Genomic DNA, 20,754 nt, shown 5'->3' with positions numbered 1-20,754 from the left:
AAACGCTCATCGACAATTACTTTTTGTTTTTCATTGATTTCCAAGTCAAACATGGCAAATAATTAGTTATGCATTTGTACATATGCTGTCTGTAGATGTTGCAGCAGCAGCCATTTGCTCTCCTCTAAATTTTAACACATATTTCCAAACTTAGACTTTCTCTACAGTGGGTAGCTGTGACTCTATTTTGATAAATGACGACAATTCAGTTGTTTTAGTTTCTCAAATGTGAAGATGTATTGTTTGTCTCTGTTCGGTTGTGACATCACAAAGTTGCAGAAGTCCAGACGGCTTGTTTTAGGCTTCGTTTCTGAATATGTGCATTTCTCTGAGGCTTTGATACTTTCGCAGTGTTAATATATAACCTAGACTCGAGCTTATTTATAATCACACTACACATGGACATCTACCTTTACACAATATAAGACCTTTAATCTATAAAAGGAGGAAATCATTGGGAGATTATCCATAAAGAATGTAATTATTTCTCGCCGCCCAAGCTTGAATGTTGGCTTTCTCTCCACCTGAGTGCAGTTAGTTACAGAACAATATGATAACCGCCACGTTTATAATGAATGCATACGCTAATAGTGTAATTATAGTAAATGTCAGACTCCAACAGCCTGTACAGTGAGTGCAGGTGCAGCAGCTGTGTATAGCCTGAACACTGCTCTTCAGAAATGGTCCTGCAGGTGTCAGGGCTGTAATCTGTCAATACGCTGTCAGATTCATACGTGATTGACAGACTAGATGCAACATTATATAGTCATAATAATCAAACTTGGAAGGGAAATATAGAGACATATGGGAAGGGACATACATACACACACATATGCATGTGCATGTGTTGTTGTGAGTTATATTTAATCTGCTGCTTGGCCACTTTAACACAGACTAGCTCTGTTTCCCACCGGAGTTTCCCTCTATCTCTCTCCCTCTCTCCCTCTGAAGTGCATGTGTGAGTCGTGTGCACTGAGTTTCTCCCTGTCACTCTGGATCACATCGTTAGTTTAAGTGCTGCTCAGTGCAGATACAGCAGAGCAGAGCCTTGGTATTTTATAGACTCATCTCCGTGGTGACCTCCACGTTTACCCCCCATAATAATAATAATAATCCTCCTCCTCCTCCCAACCCCCCCAAACACACATGTTCCACCCAGCAACAGCCCCTGTACCCTCTCTCCCTCTGTCAGGCCAATTATGATCAACCTCACAACGCTCTCTCCTCCTTCCTCCATCTCCTTCCTCCATCTCCTTCATTCACTACCTCTTTTCTTCATTCCCCACCTGCCATTAATCTCCTCCCCTCCCCTCCCATCCCACCTGACGCCTTTTTCACCCTGCTTCTCATTCAGCCTCAGTCCGACTCCTACCCCCCTTCCATCTTATACCCCTCCATCCCTTTACTCCCCCTACTTTAATCTCCTTCACATCACTCATTCATTACACCTCCGTCTCTTTGTTGTTCCGCCTCACGCTGCTTCGTAACACAATCGACTCCGCTGACCTGAGACACTTTGACTTTGATCCAAGAAAATAGTCCAACATCTATTTCAGATAAAGCACAAAGGAGGTCGGGGAAAAAGAGGTGAATGTCTAAATTCATTAAAAAAGACTCTTTTCAAGCCATGAAGGAAATAAAATAAATCACTTTTTTTTATTCCAGTCGAACACCAGGAGGAATAATAACTCTACAAGGACATTTCACTCGGATGATTCAGTGACAAGTTTATGAATAAAAACGAGAAAAAAAAATTACTATTAAGACGATGCATTGTGGTTTAAAAGCTCTTTTCTTACGCTGAGCAGCAACAAATTATATTTTTATCACATCCTGAGGTGACTTAGGTCCATTTTTCAGCCATTAAATGAATCTGGATTCTGTTTTTAAAGCAACCACAATGGAGGCACCACAATGGTTGATGTCTTTATCCGTCTCTCTTGCTGTCCATTTGTCTCTATCAAATAATACCTTTTTTTTTAAAGGAATAGTTCACCAAAGAATGAAATTCAGTCATTAGTGACTCACCCTCATGCTGATGAATACTCTGGAGTAGTTTTTTATTCCTCAAAGTGCATCTGGAGACCCGGGAGGGGAGTTCGTATAGTCCAACGAAAACTTTATATGAGAGTCAATAGGGCCCGACACAAAAACGTCCATAAAACTAATCAAAAACCATTTAATATTCCTCCACACTGCTCGTCCGCTGCAATCCAAGTGACCTGAAGGGATATAGTCCAAAGTTTACTGGAAACGACATAATTTAGGACATTTTTACAGCCTAAACAGTCCTGTATTGAATTTACCTGGCGCATGCTCTCGCATTCACGCGATGCATGCAGACGTGACCGGACTTGCCTCTATGACGTTGTTTGGAGTAAACTCTGGACTATATCCCTTCAGGACACTTGGATTGCAGTGGACGAGCAGTGTGGAGGAATATTAAATGGTTTTTGTGTAGTTTTATGGATGTTTTTGTGTCGCGCCCTATTACTAGTTTTTGTTGGACTATGAACTATGGACTTTGGACTATGAATTTCATTTTTTGGTGAACTATTCCTATAAAACACAAGCTCAGAGTCTGATGTGTGTTTACATAGCTCTGTCAGTGTGTGAAGCTTCTGCACTGTGGCTGGTAAAAGGTTAAACCCAACACCAACACACACACACGCCTGCTGGTGATTCATTCATTCAGCCCATGCAGGCTCTGAATAGAAAGCGGCGACAGTGGATAAGAACAGATGAACCTTTGATTGATGCATTGATTGGGCTTTAATGAACAGAATTGGAGGTGTAGCCACTTGAGAGGTGAGCGGTCCTCCTTCGGTAATGAGCAACTAATTTGCGGCGGCCTGTGTTTTGACTCGCCGCCTCGCGCGCTCGCTCACTCGCCAGCTTATTGATTTACGTAACGTCTTTTTGAGTCAGCTCCATTCAGCCTGAAGAGCCGAGGCCCAGGAGTCACAGCTGATCAGTGACCAGGCTTCATCTGAAGAACAATGAGACCGATAGGATCCAGCACAGAGTTGACCCCCCACAAACACACACACAAACACACACACACACACTTGTTTAAGCCTCCTGCTGTGCGGCCATTATGACTCTGCAGTGTGTGTCGGCCTCCACCATCTGTGGAGCAGCCACACTTTCCCCCAGGGACGGGGAGGCCCTTTCGCTTTGTACATTTCCGGTTCTGTTTCAAGTCCCATTGATCTCCCACATGGAGCCATGTAGAGGTGAGGAGTGTTGGTTGTTTTAACCCGGGCATCTGTGATCACACACACCTCCTGGCTGCCTGTTGACCAATTTTCCAGTCATGTAAAACACATGGGAAATGAGAAGAAAAGTCAAATGTCCTAGAAAAGCTTGAGTTGTCCTGGAAAATGATTGATCACATCATGACATCAGCTACCAGAGCTCTATTTGACTTTTTCAGACCCTGCTAAGGATTTAGTTTCCAATGTTTGTGCTGTTCTATGATAAATTTGTCATAATTTCTAAGCATTTAAAGAGATTATTTCATAAATTAGAGCCATAGATTGCACATCTCAGATTTCTGGGAGAGAGAATGAGAGCGGGGAATAAACATAGAAACAAAACATTTTGGTATTAAATGTACAAAATAAGGTATCATTGTCAAAAAGAACACTTCTGTAAAGTAAAGCATGAATGGATCAGGGGGTGAATCAGTGTATTGCATAAAAAATGTTTGTCAGACTGTAGCAGCTGAAAATGTCCTGGAAAACGATTTCAAGAAAAGAGTGGGAACCCCATTTATTGATAACCAGCGACCAATCACTCACCCAGAATCCCTGAGGGAATAAAGCAGATGCCACGTGGACAAACCTACATCTACTCCGTCATCTGCTCTCCTCAGGAGTGCTGCAAGGAATTATGGGCTCTTATTAGTCTCGGCCAAAACCCCTCTGGACCAGTCCAGCGCTGACAACTTTTGGCCCAGTGGGCACGATGGTCGATATCGTCGGATCATGTGACGATAACGGAGCCCAAAACGGTTACAAACGCTCCAAAATTACTCCTTACACAATCAGGATGAGATCCATTAAGTCTAATAAAATTAGAGAAGTCATAAATAATCTTTTATTTCATCGTTTCATGCCAACGTGCGCTCCCTCAGCCAGCTCAGTGAAAAGCTCCTTTGTTGTGTGTTTTAATGTGATAACGTCATTTAGAGTAAATTTTGTCCCCTCAGAATAAAAGAGCTTTATTTTTGTCTCCTGGGGGAAAGAGAAAAATGTTATATGTAACAAAAGAAGGAAAAAAATCTTTTATTTTACTGAATACATTGATAAGGTCTAACTCATTGTGTATTCTTTGTAAAAAAAAAAATTAAAAAGGGCTCTATTTAAAACTGCAAAATGTTTCTGAAGGTGCTGCAAGGTCACGGCACAAAACTCTCCCGTCCGACACAATGAAATAATAACATCAACTGTGACATTTTTACGAGGCCAGTTCAGTCATGAGTGTGGTAGTAATTGCAGGAGGTTACCCAGGGTCCCTCACTCCCCCTGCGCCACAGACTACAGCGTTAGTCAGTCTCTCTGTGTTTAGTTGAGAGGTGGTTTGAGGACAGGAACAATCTCCATTCACATAATAATAATAGATATGACAGAATAATACTTTGCCGCTTATAATTGTTTCCATTTCTGGTTATTGTTTATTTCCTGTGAGGTCACTTGTAGTTATAACATGACATCACCTTTGATCTCCTGCTTTGGTTCCTGTGTTTTAACAAAACACAGTTGAGCCACTGACTCATTGATGTTAATTATTCCCCTCAAAGTCAGTTTATTAGCCAGTGGTTCCACACACACTGTGAACACACTGCTAAAATAAATGAGCTCAGTCAAGTCTGACAAATTAGCGTTAATAGTCTGAGCTTTTTACCAGAAAACATGAGCCGCTGCAAAATGAATGAGGGAAAGAGGGGGGATGCTGTCGCTGCATGATATGATATCTGCATTAATATGGAAAGAGCTCCACCCATGTGGAGATGTAAAGTCAAGTTATTTGAGGCTTCTGCTGCGTCATTTCTGTTTGTTTCATCTGTTTCTTGCAAGTCTCTCAACTTGTGCACTAAGAAAACGTCTGGACTGGCCCTTTAAATGCAGCATAAACAAAACTGCGGATTGAAATCCCTGATAGAACTGAGTCGCTTTCATGTGTTCAGACTCAGTGCGACGTCTTTGTGTAGATAAAACGCAGACACTGTTTCTGTGTGTGTGTGTCTGTGCTGAATCTCTTCTGTAAAAAAAGCTGCACTATTTGTTTTCGACCCCAAAAAACAGAGGACTGGGAAATAAATGTATGAAATATTTATCATTTCACACTTGAGGATTAGACGCATCATTTTATTCTCGACACTTCGGGGGCCCTCGGGGGGCCCGTGGTAGTCAGCGCCTCTGTTCCTGCAGCGCTGCAGCTTCCCTGATCTCGCTTACTGTGCATAAAGACGCAGAAACACTAGCTTAGCATATTAACAAGGAGAAACACTTTTAGCTTCTTTTTCTTCTTCTTGTTCTTTGTGTGTATGATCAGACTTGAAGTGGAGGCTCATGGGAGTTCTGCCGACCAGCGCGAGGCCAAATGTGTCTGGTGTTTCTGCAGTGAGTCGGCTTCGTGCGGAGGAAGTCACGTGTTTGCGGCTGGGATGTGATGGGCAGTGTGAACCCGCTGCCCGTGCTCTTCTCCACAGCTTAATGATCTCTCTCTTCCTCTTTGTCGGTGTGGTGTTGTGTTGTGTTGTGCAGAGGCCCCGGAGCAGGACCGACGCTCGGCCGCACCACGAAACGAAAACCGCTTTGATGCTGCGTCTCGCTTCGGCAGCTTCACCTCTGAACTCCACTTCTCCGTGTACACAGCACTGACCTATCTCTCCTTCCTCCTGCGCTTCTTGTTGTTTCTTTACTTTTTCCCCCTTCGTACATACAGTACACATTTTTAATCAATACTATTTCTTTTCTGCTGCCGGTGCATTCTCACCCCCTTTTTTTTCCTTTTTTTTTTAATGACCTACTTACTAAATCTCTCCTTTGTCTGGAGCACCAAGAAAAGATAACAGCTGAGAAGAGGAAATGTGCAATGGAATAAAAAAAGACATAAAAGGAGATATCCACACCCGGACTTGCTGTACTTTTCTCGGCTTAGTAATTACCTCAACCAAAGGCGCCCGCTTTATTATACTTGATGCAATAAACCTGCTTGAGACACACACCAAGACAGGATATTTCCTGCATTTGATCTGGTGTTTGGAGCTTAACTTTGCCTCTCAACATTTTAATCTCCGGGGCGCATTCAGACACGGAATAAGACGCCTTTTGTCCAACGGAGAAGTAACGAAAAAGAAAACGGTGAAAAGACTGAAAAAGAAAGTTGTAATTCCAGAAGACAGAGGGCGGAAATCTTCTCCGGCTCCGACTGGGCTCCATCGCTGCCTGTTCGCATCCTTTTATATTTCTTATTGGTGAAGCAATGCAACACAACATCAATAAAAAACACAGAAGACGTAGAAGAGAGAAATATAACACATAAACCCACCTGTGATAGCATGAAGCAGTTGAATAATGAATGTGATGATATGAGAAGAATCAGGCAGTGGATATTAGATTAGATTAGTAGTGATATCTGTACTACATGATAGTGTGGTTTGTGTGTGTTACAGTATCATATCAGTGTCAACATAAAAATAGAAACTGTGCAGTTCTTCTGCATTTTCTCTATTATTCATCCAACACATCTGCAGTCGCAGTCGGAGTGAAACTGTACGACTTGTGCACAGATGCTAATTAAAGAGCTGCACTCAGAAAAAAAGCCTCTTAGGCGGTTTTCACACTTTGAACCAGTCCAAACCCCAGACGCTTCAAACTGGGGCAGATAAGGCCAAACTCTTCCACTTCTCACCACCACCAGCACCATCCAGACTGGTGCAGCCGCCGCCGCCGCCTCCAACCACACGCTCTCTCTATTTCTGATCATCTCCCAGGAACAAAGATCTGCTCCATCCAGCTTCCAGCTTCATTTTTTTCCGTTTTCCTCTCCGTGAAGTGTGAATGTGGCACACATGCAGCACGTGAGATGTGCGATGCAGCCATGTGAGACAGGAGGAGTGTGTGTGTGTGTGTGTGTGTGACAGCGAGAGGAAGAGATGCTGTGTCAGGTCTGGTGTTAAATGCAAATCCGTGTAGTAGAGTGGGCGGCAGCACAGGAGGAGCGGACCTGTGAAACAATCACTCGGCTCCGTCCTCTCTCCCTCTGCTTTTAACGGCTCAGTTTGTAGAACATGAACATTTTGTCTCTGAGTGGAAGCAGGATGAAGCTAAAACTTTAAAGGGATAGTTCAACATTTTTGGCAAATTGGCCCATTGGCATAATCCCTATAGTCATAGCAGTAGGTTCGTTACCTTCAATTGTCGGTGCAAGCTATTTTTGGAACGGCGGAGCAGAGCCGCGAGCTGCTCAGAGCTACGCTACGGAGGCTCATGGGATTTCTTGGTTTCCCTCATCAAACTCATCAAATACACAAACCAACATCTCCAAAACGCTCTGGTGGACAAGTTGTGACCTGCACATTCACCACGCTATGAGATAATAACGTAGCGTTACGAGACAGACTTGTTTTCAAGCTAAATGCAGAGACTGCTTGATGAAAAACTGCTCCCAACAGGAACGCGCATCAGCGGTTTTGCATGAATTTACCTCTAAAACAACTCTGTTTCGTAACGTTCTGTTATTATCTCATAGCGTGGTGAATGTGCAGGTCACAACTTGTCCACCAGAGCGTTTTGGAGTTGTTGGATTGTGTATTTGATGAGTTTGATGAGGGAAACCAAGAAATCCCATTAGCCTCCGTAGCGTAGCTCTGAGCAGCTCACGGCTCTGCTCTGCCGTTCTAAAAATAGCTTGCACCGACAATTGAAGGTAACGAACCTACTGCTACGACTATAGGGATTATGGCAAAGGGCCAATTTGCCAAAATGTTGAACTATCCCTTTAAATGCTGCTGCTCAGGTCGGTGTAAGGTTTCTGATCTGAGTTGATTAAAGATGCAAAAAGATGCATTTTCTTGGACATTTGTGTTGAGCTCAGTTTCCCATCACGCATAATGTGATGGTGATGTAATAAGATAAATAAACATAAACTGGACGTAACACAAGACATTTACATAATCATGTCTTTAACATGTATGAATGATAGAGACGAGAGACGTCCACTTATCAATGCATTAATCACACTGGAGGAGCTGGAATAGAGGAGGCTGCTCCGTGCATGAAATGGCCTCATAAAACTCTCGTCCCTGCAGAGTCGTCCGTTACGTCCGGTCTGACTCGGGAGTACGTGCTTCAAAAAGTGAATAAAGACTAAAGGTAAATCAGAGCCGTGTGGTTTTCTGGGAAGTATCGATTGTACAGTGGGAATTGGGTTTGAAGAGAGGAGGAGGAGGAGGAGGAGGAGGAAGAAGCATCAGCATGGTTCTGTCTGTCTGCAGGGTGCACCTCCCCTGTCCTGCCCCATGGTGCCTGACCTTCACACACACACACACACACACACACACTGTCAGGAGGATATATAGCACATGCATGTGTTTACTGCTCACTCCTTGCGTTCTCTCTCTTGATCTCAACATGCTCCCACAAACATGAAATATTGATGATGTGAGGAGACTGAGAGGTAGAGGGGGTTAAATCAAAAGAAAGTGTCATCACATGGTCAGAGATGTGTGTGTGTGTGGATGTGGATGTGACCTGCTGTGTGTTTCATACATAGTGTTTTGTGAGGTTTCCTGCACACACACACTCCTGCACACAGTGGTGTCACATTTTCACAGTCTCATTTTTGTCTTCACTTCCCACTGATGCAGATACATAAATATTTTTTTCTCCTCCTACATTCGTCTCCCTGATAAATTGATTAAAACAGGATTAGGCCCAGAATAGAAACGTTTCAAATGATCAGACGGAGACTGACAGAGATTTCTGCTGCTTGAAGAGCAAAATAAAACAAACCCCAGAACAGATTACCTCCTCTGTCTTTAGTTCCAGCTCAGTGACTTCAGCTTCACTGTCTCTGTTTAAGCTCCTGCTGCTGTAATGTGCTGCCACTTCTCTGCAAAACGGCTCCATCATCGTTAGACAAGAGGGAAGATCCAACTTTGATCACCTCCTCAAAGTCCTGAGTGTTTACAGCTCCTCAGCTCTCCAGAGTCCGCCCCTCCTCCTCTTCCTCCTCCTCTTCCTCTCTCCTCCACCTGCAGAGCTCATATATATTTCAGCAGCCCAGAGCTTGGGGCAGAGCCAGGTACACTATTAGAGGAGATGACTCAGAAGTGGGACTGGATGGCTGCACAGACTGGAGGTAATCCTGGCTCCTCCACCCAAAAATAGCCCCGGACCGTCCTCTCCCGCTTCTCTTTCCCTGTGTCTTCACTCTCATACCTTTCAGCACCAACCACCACCACCACCACCCTCCCTCTCTCTCTCTTTTTTTTTACCTTCTGCATATTTTCTTTCACTTCCCACCACATTTAAAGTCTTCCCTTTGGCCTCAACTTTTATTTCCACTTCTGTTTCGCTTAAACTCTCTCTCTTCTTTCTACACTCTTCCTCCTCCTCCTCCTTCTTCTATCCTCTATCCTGCCAAATAAAGAAGAGGCACTTTTGGGAGCAAGTGAGCTTGGACTCACATGGCATGAAGGGCAAAAACACACAAAGGGAAAAGCAGAAGGGGGGCAGGCAGGGAAAAGGAAAGAATTGATTTTCCAGTCGGAGAGGCCATCCAATGAAGGGCTAAGTCTGCCCTCGGGGCCTCCGGCTGCTCGGCCCCACTCCTGATTGCAAAGGTCAGACGGCGACCTTAAGACTCCACTGATCAGGGTTTTCTGCTTGGAGATGAAACATCGTGTCCGACTTTATCGGAACAAGAGAGAGAGGCGATGCAGAGGCGACGTTTGGCACTGACGGAGGAGGAAGGTGTTGAGGGGATAGTTAAACATTTTGGCAAATTGGCCCATTGCCATAATCCCTATAGTCATAGCAGTAGGTTTGTTACCTTTAATTGTCGGTGCAAGCTATTTTTAGAACGGTGGAGCAGAGCCGTGAGCTGTTCAGAGCTACGCTACGATTTCCCTCATCAAACTCATCAAATACACAATCCAACAACTCCAAAACGCTCTGGTGGACAAGTTGTGACCTGCACATTCACCACGCTATGAGATAATAACAGAATGTTACAAGACAGAGTTGTTTTAGAGGTAAATTCATGCAAAACTGCTGATGCGCGTTCCCGTCGGAGGCAGTTTTTCATCAAGCAGTCTCTGCATTTGCCTCAAAAACAACTCCGTCTCATAACGTTCTGTTATTATCTCATAGCGTGGTGAATGTGCAGGTCACAACTTGTCCACCAGAGCGTTTTGGAGTTGTTGGATTGTGTATTTGATGAGTTTGATGAGGGAAACCAAGAAATCCCATGAGCCTCTGTAGCGTAGCTCTGAGCAGCTCGCGGCTCTGCTCCGCCGTTCTGAAAATAGCTTGCACTGACAAATAAAGGTAACGAACCTACTGCTGAGACTATAAGGATTATGGCAATGGGCCAATTTGTCAAAATGTTGAACTATCCCTTTAAAGACCTGCTATAGTAGGAGCCAGTGGAAGTGTATGCGTGTTTGTGTGTGTGTGTGTAGCCCTGTTTGCCCTTCACGGCGAGCGAATGCAGAACCCCCTGTGGCATTTTCAGCGAGATGGAGAAGTAACGGGATGAGAGACGGACACAACACACACACACACACAACACACAGTACCATTGGCTGGCTGGCAGCCATGACAGATGGGGGAGTTCAGCTCCCGGGGGTTGCCATGGAAACCTGCATCAGCGCTACCCTGAGCTTCTTCTTCTTCTTCTCCTCCTCTCTGCTCTCTGTGATAGAGAGCAAAGGAGGCAGCGTGGGCAGCTCAGGCCTCCTCTTCTTCCTCCTCCTCCTCCTCCTCCTCCTGGTTTTGACTTCTGATTGTTGTCGTTGCGCAACAAGTCGTCGGTGCGTTAACGTCGTCTCCCAGGTTTTCATATCTGGTGGCTTTTGTGCGGATCGGGGCAGTAATTTGCAGATAATGGATTTGTTTGCAGACGACAGCGGCGGTGACGGTGCCAGAGAGAAAGTGTGTCACCAGCAGCAGCAGCAGCAGCAGCACTCGACCCAACAGACAGAGACACATCAGTGTTTATCTTGCTTTCAGCTTCCTGTCATCACCCCCTCCTCTCTGAGCCTCCTTTACATTTACCCTACATCACCACCTCCTCCTCCTCAGCTGATTATCACAGTCATCTTCTCATTCCCTATTCCCATTTAGATCATGTGACGTTTTCCTCTCTCTCTCTCTGTGAAAAGCAGCTTTGCTATTTATGACTTTTGCCTCTCACTCTTTGATTCCCGTCATCGATCCCGTTTAAGAGCAAACGAAGCAGCGCAGCCGTTCACCCTGAAGGGGCCTAACTGGATGTGACAGGCACTAAAAGCCAATCGGCTGCTGCGCTGCAGCTCGGCGCGGCCGTATGGATCATCATCCCTACACATTCCTGCTCTTTTATTCATCTTCATTTTCTTCATCTGTGCACACACACACCCACACACACACACATATATATACAGTATACATACACACACTCTGCTGTGGAGGATTTCTAAGATGTACAACATCATAATCCTGCACAGTCTCTATTATTCTCTCCCACACACACTCCTATACACTCTGACATACACAATCATGTCCGACTCATCCTCATGCATCACTCTCTTCGTCATACTCAGCTTTACCTTCATATTATTAAACTCCTATGATGAAGAGTCCTTGAACTCACCAGTGTTTAGTTTAACTTATCTTAGCTTCATTTATCTTAGCACTCAAACTGCAGGTCCACAGCTCTCTGCCCACGAGATCATGAGTCAACATGAGCAGCTCATCACATGATGTCAATTAGAATTAAATCATTCATTAATATTTTGTCTATAATTTATTAACGTACTGGTTTTTACAGCTTTTTTTCCATTATCTGGAACAAACACAGTCTCTACTCAGCCGTCCACCCACACAGACGTGTTTTCGCTGCTGCCTGATTGGACCTGTGTAGGTGTAGAAGTGTTGGACGGATGTCTCGCTGCACTTCACACTGTTTTCATTAGACATGTGCTGGGTGGGTTTAGGAAACGTCCACTGACACAAAGACACTGTATACTGTTAATACTGAACCGATGTCTCTGTTATTATTATTATTATTATTATTAGCCTTTATAAACTCAAAAATCATTGAGAGCTGTCTCCCAAGTAAAAAATTAAATACACTGCCCATCCAAAAAAAAGTCACACACTCTAATATTTGCTGTGGCATCGTTTCACTGAGCTTCTGCAATGTCACAACATTTATTTCCATCCAGAGTTGCATTAATTTTTCAAAGATTCTGACTCTGTGGTCACGTTGGACCACAATTCTTCCTTGAAGATGATGGTTCCCCACTCTCCTTCCAGTTTATAATGCATTGGGTAGTAATTAACCCAAGTTTAGTAGTTTCAGCAATCTCATTGGATGTTTTATTTGCTTGATGCCAATAATTTGGCTCTTCTGAAACAGATTAACATCTTCCCCCCCGACCAAAGGATGCGTCTTCCAACATAGAAATGAGACTGCATCAGTTACGGTTAAATAAGTTGTTGCCAACTGAAACATAATCATCAGTGCAATAATTATCCAATGGGAGGCTCTGACCTGTTAGCTTAGTGGTGACTTTTTACTTTGTACGGGCAGTGGTATAAACCAAAAAGGTGGAGTAGAAAGTCTAACTACAAGGATCTTTGAGTGAAAGACAGCCACAGACCAAACTGGGACAGGTGTGATATATTTCCCTGTTAAGGCCCAGTAGATAAACACAAACAAATGCATAAACCTGATGTCAGAGCAGTGAGCAGCATCTTAGGTTTAAGAGCAGATGCATTTAATCAGAGCTTCAACAGTCAATTTCCTTCTTAACATATTTCTCATACTTGACCTGGATGGATCCAAACATGTTGAAGTGTGTTTGTGCAAAATGCTGAACCTCACTTTGTCTCTCATGATAACTCATCAGTGTGTGTCAATGGTTTTTAGTGTGAGTGTTCAATAAGTCTAGAGAAGCTCTGTGACTCCATCCCATTTTCTATTTTTACTGTTTTCACATCAATAACTCGTCGTAAACACAAAACCACAGAGACGGATTTAACTGGATTAATATTTCTCACACTCAGCATCGTCTCTCTTCCTCTCCTCCGGTTCACCGTCTAATTATTCTCTGTACGATATCATTCTCCTGCACAATAGCTTCACTCTCACTCTCACAAAGGGGAAGAGAATAATTGTATGTGTGTGATTTATGGCAGCAGTGTGTGTGTGTGTGTGTATGACTGTGCATGTGCGAGTGTTTACAGTGCAGTCGTGGGGTTTTTCCTCAGATGATGATGCTGTTTATGAGAGCAAGTATGATTTATGACCTAAACACCCTCTTTTCTCTCTTTCTCTCTCTCTCTCACACACACACACACACGGGTCACTAATGGATTTGCATCTATTATCCCTGAATGAACACTAAGGCTGAGTGTAATGTGAATACACTGAGGCTTATAATAAGAGTCGATGTATGGAGAAACTCCGGCGATGCCCTAAATGTTCATTATCTCTCTCTTTCTCTTTCTCACTCTCGCTTTCCTCTGTGTTTGTGTTTCCAGCGAGAGGAGGAAGCTGCAGGTGAACATCGTGAGTCCCATCCAGTGCAGCATGAACGGCAGGAAGTGCACGGTCATCGTCGAGGCCAAGATCAACCAATCACAGCCGGACTTCACCAAGAGCCGATCCGGTTACATCCTGGCTGTTCCCGGCAACTAACACCACAAGACAGGAAGACAACAGAGACAGTGACAGCTGATCTCAGACCAGGCCGGGATGACGATGATTATGACGACGACAACGACGATGATGATGATGATGATGATGATTCACTTCTCATTGTTTTTTTGTTTTGTTTTGTTTTTGCAGAGCTGCTGATAATGTGACATTGTGGATGGCAGCAGCTCTGACTGGAGGAGGATCAGGATAATTAAATCCTCACATTGGAAAGCCATGCCAAATTTGACCTGTTTTGTAGATTTCTATGCAACGCTGCAATGAAAAGGAAATGCACAATACGCCTACATGCAAAATGATATTAGCTTTAAAAAAAATGCACTACGAGATAATTCACCTAGGTGATGTTTTTCTTTTTTCTTTTTTTTAAAATCCAAATTTCAAATGATTTGCTTTGTGCAATATTTAGTTTTGATTGTGAGTGAAGGTGAGAGGAGATTATGCGGCAACTGTTTGCAGAACCACTGATGTTGCATAATAGGACCAAAAAAGAAAAAAAAAAATTCAAAGGCTTTGCAGGAATTTATAATCCCTGCAGCTCCCTGTGTGGGAGCCAGATCAAAAGTGAAACCCTAAAAAAAAGAAAAAAAAAAGAAAGACAGAAGTAATGATATTTATATTTCCCAGATGCTCCGAAACACTAGCAGTGGGTTTATTCTAAGGAACAGTGGCGTTAAATGAGCTTTAATCTAAGACGCAGCCACCTGAGCTGCAGCGTCACGTCCACTCTTTTTTCGTTGATTCTTGATGTTTACAATCCGACACGGGAACAGAACAGAACACAGAGTGAGAACATGTGATTCAGTGGTTCAGGCAGCAGCGTCTGTTGCACAAAACTGCAAATTGAATTCACGGTGAGTTTGTGAGTCACAGGATGTGTTGAACGCATCCTGAACATCGCAGCCTGCCGCGCACAAGAAAAAAAAAAAAGGAAAAACGCTCAAATTATATTAATTTAAATCCTGCATTTTATACTCTCTGCTGCAGCAGCTGTACTTTTATAACACTCTTATACTGCTTTTGTACTAAAACGTTAGAATATACTCTATCAGAGCAGCAGAGGATCATAATTACGTGTAGCACAGCACCTACAGTATACTGCATTTAATGTACAGAGGGTTTTATATATAATGATAACTGAATAATTCTGTAGACGTAACCAAACAGTACTTTTTTTTTTCCTGCAGGAGTTATTAATATGTAAGATTACTGCTTTAGTTTAGCAACAGAGCGTGTTGCTGGCCAGTACTGTAAAATCCCACATGAACTCCAGCCCCTGAACATACATACAGTAGTCTCATTTGCTGTCTTTGTGTTAAGTGAATGGCCTAATGACATTGTAGTGGTCCTTAGTCCTTTGGAGGAGTCTTCCACTTGACAAATATCCCTTCATCAGAGGGAGAGAGAAAGTGTGTGTGTGTGTGTGTGTGTGTGTGTGTGAGAGAGAGAGAAAGTGTGTTTGTGTGTGTGTGTTGATTAGCTCTTGGCTCAGGAGACTGAGAGTCTGGCCAGTGGCCACGGTGAAGGAGCGGAGACGGAGGGTGTGAAGTCTGTAATCAGACTGCTGTCCTACTTTACTTTACCTCCCTGTCTAATGGAGGGAGTGACTTGTTTTCTGTGAAGATGATTGGACGGTTGGAGATTTGTTTCCGTCTCCGGAGCCAAATCGCACTGATCACATCATCACAGTTCGGTTTGTTCTGTTCTCTCAGACTTAACGCTCTTTGTCCAACTGGTAAGACTCATGGGAGGACGATGTCTGGATCTGGATCTGTCTGTTTTCTAAATATGTTGTTGTTGTTGACCTGAGAAACATTTAAGAAAGCCGTCACTACATTTCATTGCTGTCGGCCGTGTTGCATCATCGTGCGTGTAGCGCTCAGTGGAAATCATCCACGTTGTGTATGAATGGATGAATATCTGTTCCTAGCGCCATGGTGACGGAGATGTAGTGCTCAGTGGAGGAGTTTGAACTTGATTAGTTATAATTGTTGTCTGTAGCAATTTGCTCTATCAGACTGGAGTTTCTCATCCAGTTAAAATGCAAACTGTATATTAGAAAAACAAGCCGTCAGTTCATACGCTCATTAGCTCGGTCGCTAAAGGGACAACATGTTCATAAAGTTAATTCTAAAGGACGATTCAGATCATAGACGTTGTTTTCTGGTCCAACAGGGGAGGACGACAGAGCTTACAGGCCACCGTAGTTTCCTCCATTTTGGAGGAACAGCACTGACTAGACACGTAAACGATGAAAAATTCACCAAAATCACAAGCAGCACAAAAAGAATTGGCAACAAAAATTGCTGATGAAGACCATGTGTCCTGACTGAAAGCTCCAGAACAGATACTGAGTGGAAACTATATTCCTCTTTTAGGGAACCACTTAACTTCAGCTGAACTTCAGCTTTAAAACCAACCTGGACAGGAAGAACTTAAATAAACGTCTACAGCTTCATGACGACTCTTTATCCACTGATGAAGATCATGTGAGGAAGCTAAAAGCTCCAGAACATCAGATTAATTGTCGAAGAAGAAGGAAGGAAGTGACACGCAGATGGATGACTTTGTTGGTTTTTGATATTGACGTCGTCATGGTGACGTGATGGTGGTGGATGTTAGAGCTGCATCACCTCTCCACCCACAGACACGTTACATCTTTGTTGTGGCTGGGTGAAAACTGAGTAAGGAGCACTGACTGAGTGTGAGGCAGCTCAAGGTTATGAACGCACGTTCCCTCAGTGTCTGGCCTAGTTCAGGAGGCTGGGTGGGGGTGTGTGTGTGTGTGTGTGGTGGGGGGTGTCAGTGTCAGCTTCACTTGCACAGGAAGAAGAAACTCGTTAGCGGCCACTTGAGCCACAGTAGCACAGTGGCCGTCTAATTGTTGTCTGAACAAGTCGTTTATCTTAATTAGTTTGCTCCCCACCCCTACACACACACACACACACACACACACACGTCCTCTGAAGAAGTAGATCTGGTCTCCACCTCGCGGCCTCGTGGATTCGACCTCGTCCTCTCTGTGATCAGCAGCTGTTTGTGGAAACTGCTGCGTTCACTGTGGATGAAGGAAGTGACATTGGGTTAGTGTTAACAGACCGTTTTCAATGCAGATCAGGTGCAGTGGTGAGTGTGTGTTTGCATATATATGTGTGTGTGTGAGTGTGTGGACTATAAGAACACAGCTCCATATCCCGCAGCATGGTAATCTCCCATAGGTCTCTTCCTCCTCCTCCTCCTCCTCCTCCTCTCTGCTCAGCTATTCACCGCTTATCATTAGGATGGACTCCGTGTCACTTCTCACTTCAGCGCTTCTCTCTTTGCTTTCTCAAGGCGAAGGAGGAGGAGGAGGAGGGTGGTGAACAAAGCCTTCGCTTGGCCTCCTCTCCTCCTCCTCCTCCTCGACTCCCTCTGCTTTCCTCCCTCCCTCCTTTTTCCACTTCCCTTCCCCTGTCAAATCACTTGGCTCCTCGCCCAGCCGGGCCCGACTGTACCGTCCTGCAGGGCAGAGAAGGTTTTCCTAGGTTTCGTTGTTGTTTTATTTTTTATTTTTTTGTTTTCCTTCAGCCAGTCCTGTGCCCAGGAGGCGTGGAGATGGAAAAGAGGGAAAGTACACCAGCAACACAAGACGTGTCAGACAATAGGAGCATCACGCAGCAGAGCAAAGACCAGACAAAAGCTCAGTATATTCACCACACGTGGATCTAAATCCTATTTTTTTTAAAAGCAAAAGCTGGAGTCATATCTTTGTTTTAATTAAATTCACACATTAACACCAGAACCTACATTCCTCTAGTGTGACCTCTGTGACCTTTGCTAAAACAGCAGGGGCCCTGTAGATGTTAGCAAACAGGCGGAAATGGTGCTTTTGTCTGGGAAGGGAGCTATTTCCTGCAGCGTATTGATACACAGTTGGTTCAGGAGGACAGTGCATCTGAGATTGATCTAATCTGTATCAGGCTTTTGTCACTATATGATTGAATTTATGGAGTGTCACCAGATGTGTGATCACTTTTTTCCTCCCTGATATCCTGATATTGATTATCAGCTTTAACATGCACATTCCTCCACTTGTGGTTGTTTTTGTTCCGGACGCATTCGACACAACAACGCCCCGTCCACGTTAGCCAAAGGGTAACAAATTTATCATGTTCTATAATTTATTCTGTGGCTTTGAGCAAAAAGAGAAAAAAAATCTGTATGTATGTATGCAGCATTCATCCAGTATGTGCCTAATTTTGTATTAAGTTTATATTTTGCATACCTGTGTAATATTTCACTATTACAGCCGTAGATATGTATACTGTAATATCCAGACCAAGTCTTTAAAGGGAACTGTTGTAATACTATTTTGTGCAAAATGTATTCTGTATAAATGCATTATGATGCTCCATAATGAAGAATATTTCATTAATCACCTTATTAATAAATTTATTTGCTTCAGTATCTATGTTGATGTTGTTGTGTGTTGGTGTGTTGCGTTCAAATGCTTCCCCCCGGGGGAACGGTCGTCGTCGGCTACAGTCTGTGATAATGTGATGTGGTAATGTGCGGGTAGAGCTCGGCGTTAATCCACCCACTAACAGCTGTTTCACCGGGTGACGTCGGGACGGCCCAAAAAACCCCTGCAGTCGGCATGACAACGCCGCTTCCTACTGCCACTGTGTCAGCCAGCCATCGGCATGGCGACGTCAGCAGGGGTTGGTAATCCACTGGCTGATGGATGAGTGTCTGCCGCAGAGAGTAGGATGACCTTTTTTTTTTTTTCTCCCTCCCTCTCTGTGTCTCTGTACAAGGGCAGTGAGTGAGTAAGTCAGGCCGGACCGGCTGACCCGGTAAATGAATGGGCTCTAATGGACAGAGAGTGAGTGAAGTGACCCACTCTCGTGCATGTGTGAGGCCTTTTAGTGAACGTGTACTGACCCCCAAGCACCGGCACGTGGACATGGGGAAGGTACGGTTCACGTGATGGTTTGATTTTTTTAAGCTCCCCAATGGTTTGTGTGTGTTAATCACAACACAGTGACAAAATCCAGCCATTGTCTTTTTCCACTTGAAAGGGATAGTTCAACATTTTGGCAAATTGGCCCATCACCATAATCACTATAGTTTTAGGAGTAGGTTTGTTACCTTTAATTGTAACATTGTTGGCAAGCTATTTTTAGAACGGCGGAGCAGGGCGTGAGCTGCTCAGAGCTACGCTACGGAGGCTCATGGGATTTCTTGGTTTCCCTCATCAAACACACAATCCAACAACTCCAAAACGCTCTGGTGGACAAGTTATGACCTGCACATTCACCACGCTTTGAGATAATAATAGAACGTTACCAGACAGAGTTGTTTTAGAGGTAAATACAGAGACTGCTTGCTGAAAAACTGCCCCCGACAGGAACGCGCATCAGCTGTTTTGCACAAATTTACCTCTAAAACAACAACAAGTCTGTCTCGTAACGTTCTGTTATTATCTCATAGCGTGGTGAATGTGCAGGTCACAACTTGTCCATGAGAGCGTTTTGGAGTTGTTGGATTGTGTATTTGATGAGTTTGATGAGGGAAACCAAGAAATCCCATTAGCCTCCGTAGCGTAGCTCTGAGCAACTCGCAGCTCTGCTCCGCTGTTCGAAAAATAGCTTGCACCGACAATTAAAGATAACAAGCCTACTCCTAAAACTATAGGGATTATGGCAATGGGCCAATTTGCCAAAATGTTAAACTATCCCTTTAAGTGTCATGTAAAAACAAATCCACCAGAAACATGAATAAAAAGAAACCAGATCCAACCACCGACAGCTCAAAGATCATTAAGTCCTGGTTGAAACGTAAACATCACTGTAATAATATCCACTTCAACACGATCGATAACGGGAACTAACAGCCACTTTAAAATCAATTCAAATCAGCACATATGAAACCTGAGGAGTGTTGATGTTAACGGAGCTTCTTCAGCTCAGGAGGCTCCTCTTCTGTCCACAAGCAGGAACAGGTTTGGGGCCTCCAGAGGGACAAGGGGGCAATTAAACACAACAATTAAGCCTCATTGGGCCCAAAATGTGGCCAAGAACCATCTCATATGTGGCCGCCTCAATAGCATACACCCATTGTCTGGATATGAGGCATTCAGGGAACATCTGCAAATTGTATTATCACCCAGTAGCCTGCATGTGAGGCGTTTATGCAACATCTGTAAGTTGTAGTGTTTATCAATGTCGTGCATATTGTAGCAACTACTACTACTAGCCTGTGTGTGATGCCTTTAGGGGACATATGTGAATTGTAGCCATAGTGCACATTAAAGGAAAGGTTTCCTCAGTGGGTTTCCATTTTGCCTGGGCGCCACTGACTATGTTTACCTCCATTTTTCCCCTGTAAATGTTTATGTTTTGTTTTGTTTTCTGTGGTATTTGGAGTTTCTCACTTTCCAAACAGGTGTTAGATTTGTGCTTTAGGCCTCGATGAATAAAACCGACCTGACTTCATTTGACTGGTCCCAGCCCTGAGCCATCAGAGCCAGCACACAGTGTAGGGGTGTTTGACCTTTAACCAGGCAGCAAGTGGCCCCACACACACACACACACACACTAATCAGCAGTGTTTTGGTGCTGCTCCATATTTACAACCCACTGAACGTCAGAAACCATCGCTCTGCAGCTGTTTCCACATTTTCTACCTAGAAACAACTACGGTATTTAAGTGAAGTCTCACTTGTCATTACCACCACTGAGATACTTGTGACCTTTGACCCCCCCAAGGCTCCAGACAGAGACTGTCACATGCATCACCCGGGGATGGGGGTGTGAATGTGTGAAATTGAAGAAG

The 20,754-nt window shown here is 44.0% G+C and overlaps 1 protein-coding gene across 1 annotated transcript in view; it reads left to right on the top strand.

Moving 5' to 3' along the window:
- The window catches only part of myo1d (myosin 1D), a 110,798-nt gene extending 95,900 nt beyond the window's left edge, over nucleotides 1–14,898 (top strand). Inside the window, exon 22 of the mRNA XM_085761561.1 lies at nucleotides 13,764–14,898. Coding sequence (XP_085617687.1) covers nucleotides 13,764–13,920 — 157 coding nt within the window. The 3' untranslated portion in view covers nucleotides 13,921–14,898. The remainder of the gene's footprint in view (nucleotides 1–13,763) is intronic.
- Nucleotides 14,899–20,754: the final 5,856 nt, after the last annotated feature.

This window comes from Trachurus japonicus, chromosome 19 (assembly GCF_045865225.1).
Source record: "Trachurus japonicus isolate A0001 chromosome 19, Traja_1.0".
Classification (NCBI taxonomy): Eukaryota; Metazoa; Chordata; class Actinopteri; order Carangiformes; family Carangidae; genus Trachurus; species Trachurus japonicus.
Note: the sequence above shows the minus strand (reverse complement) of the source record. Positions and strands in the feature narration are given on the sequence as shown.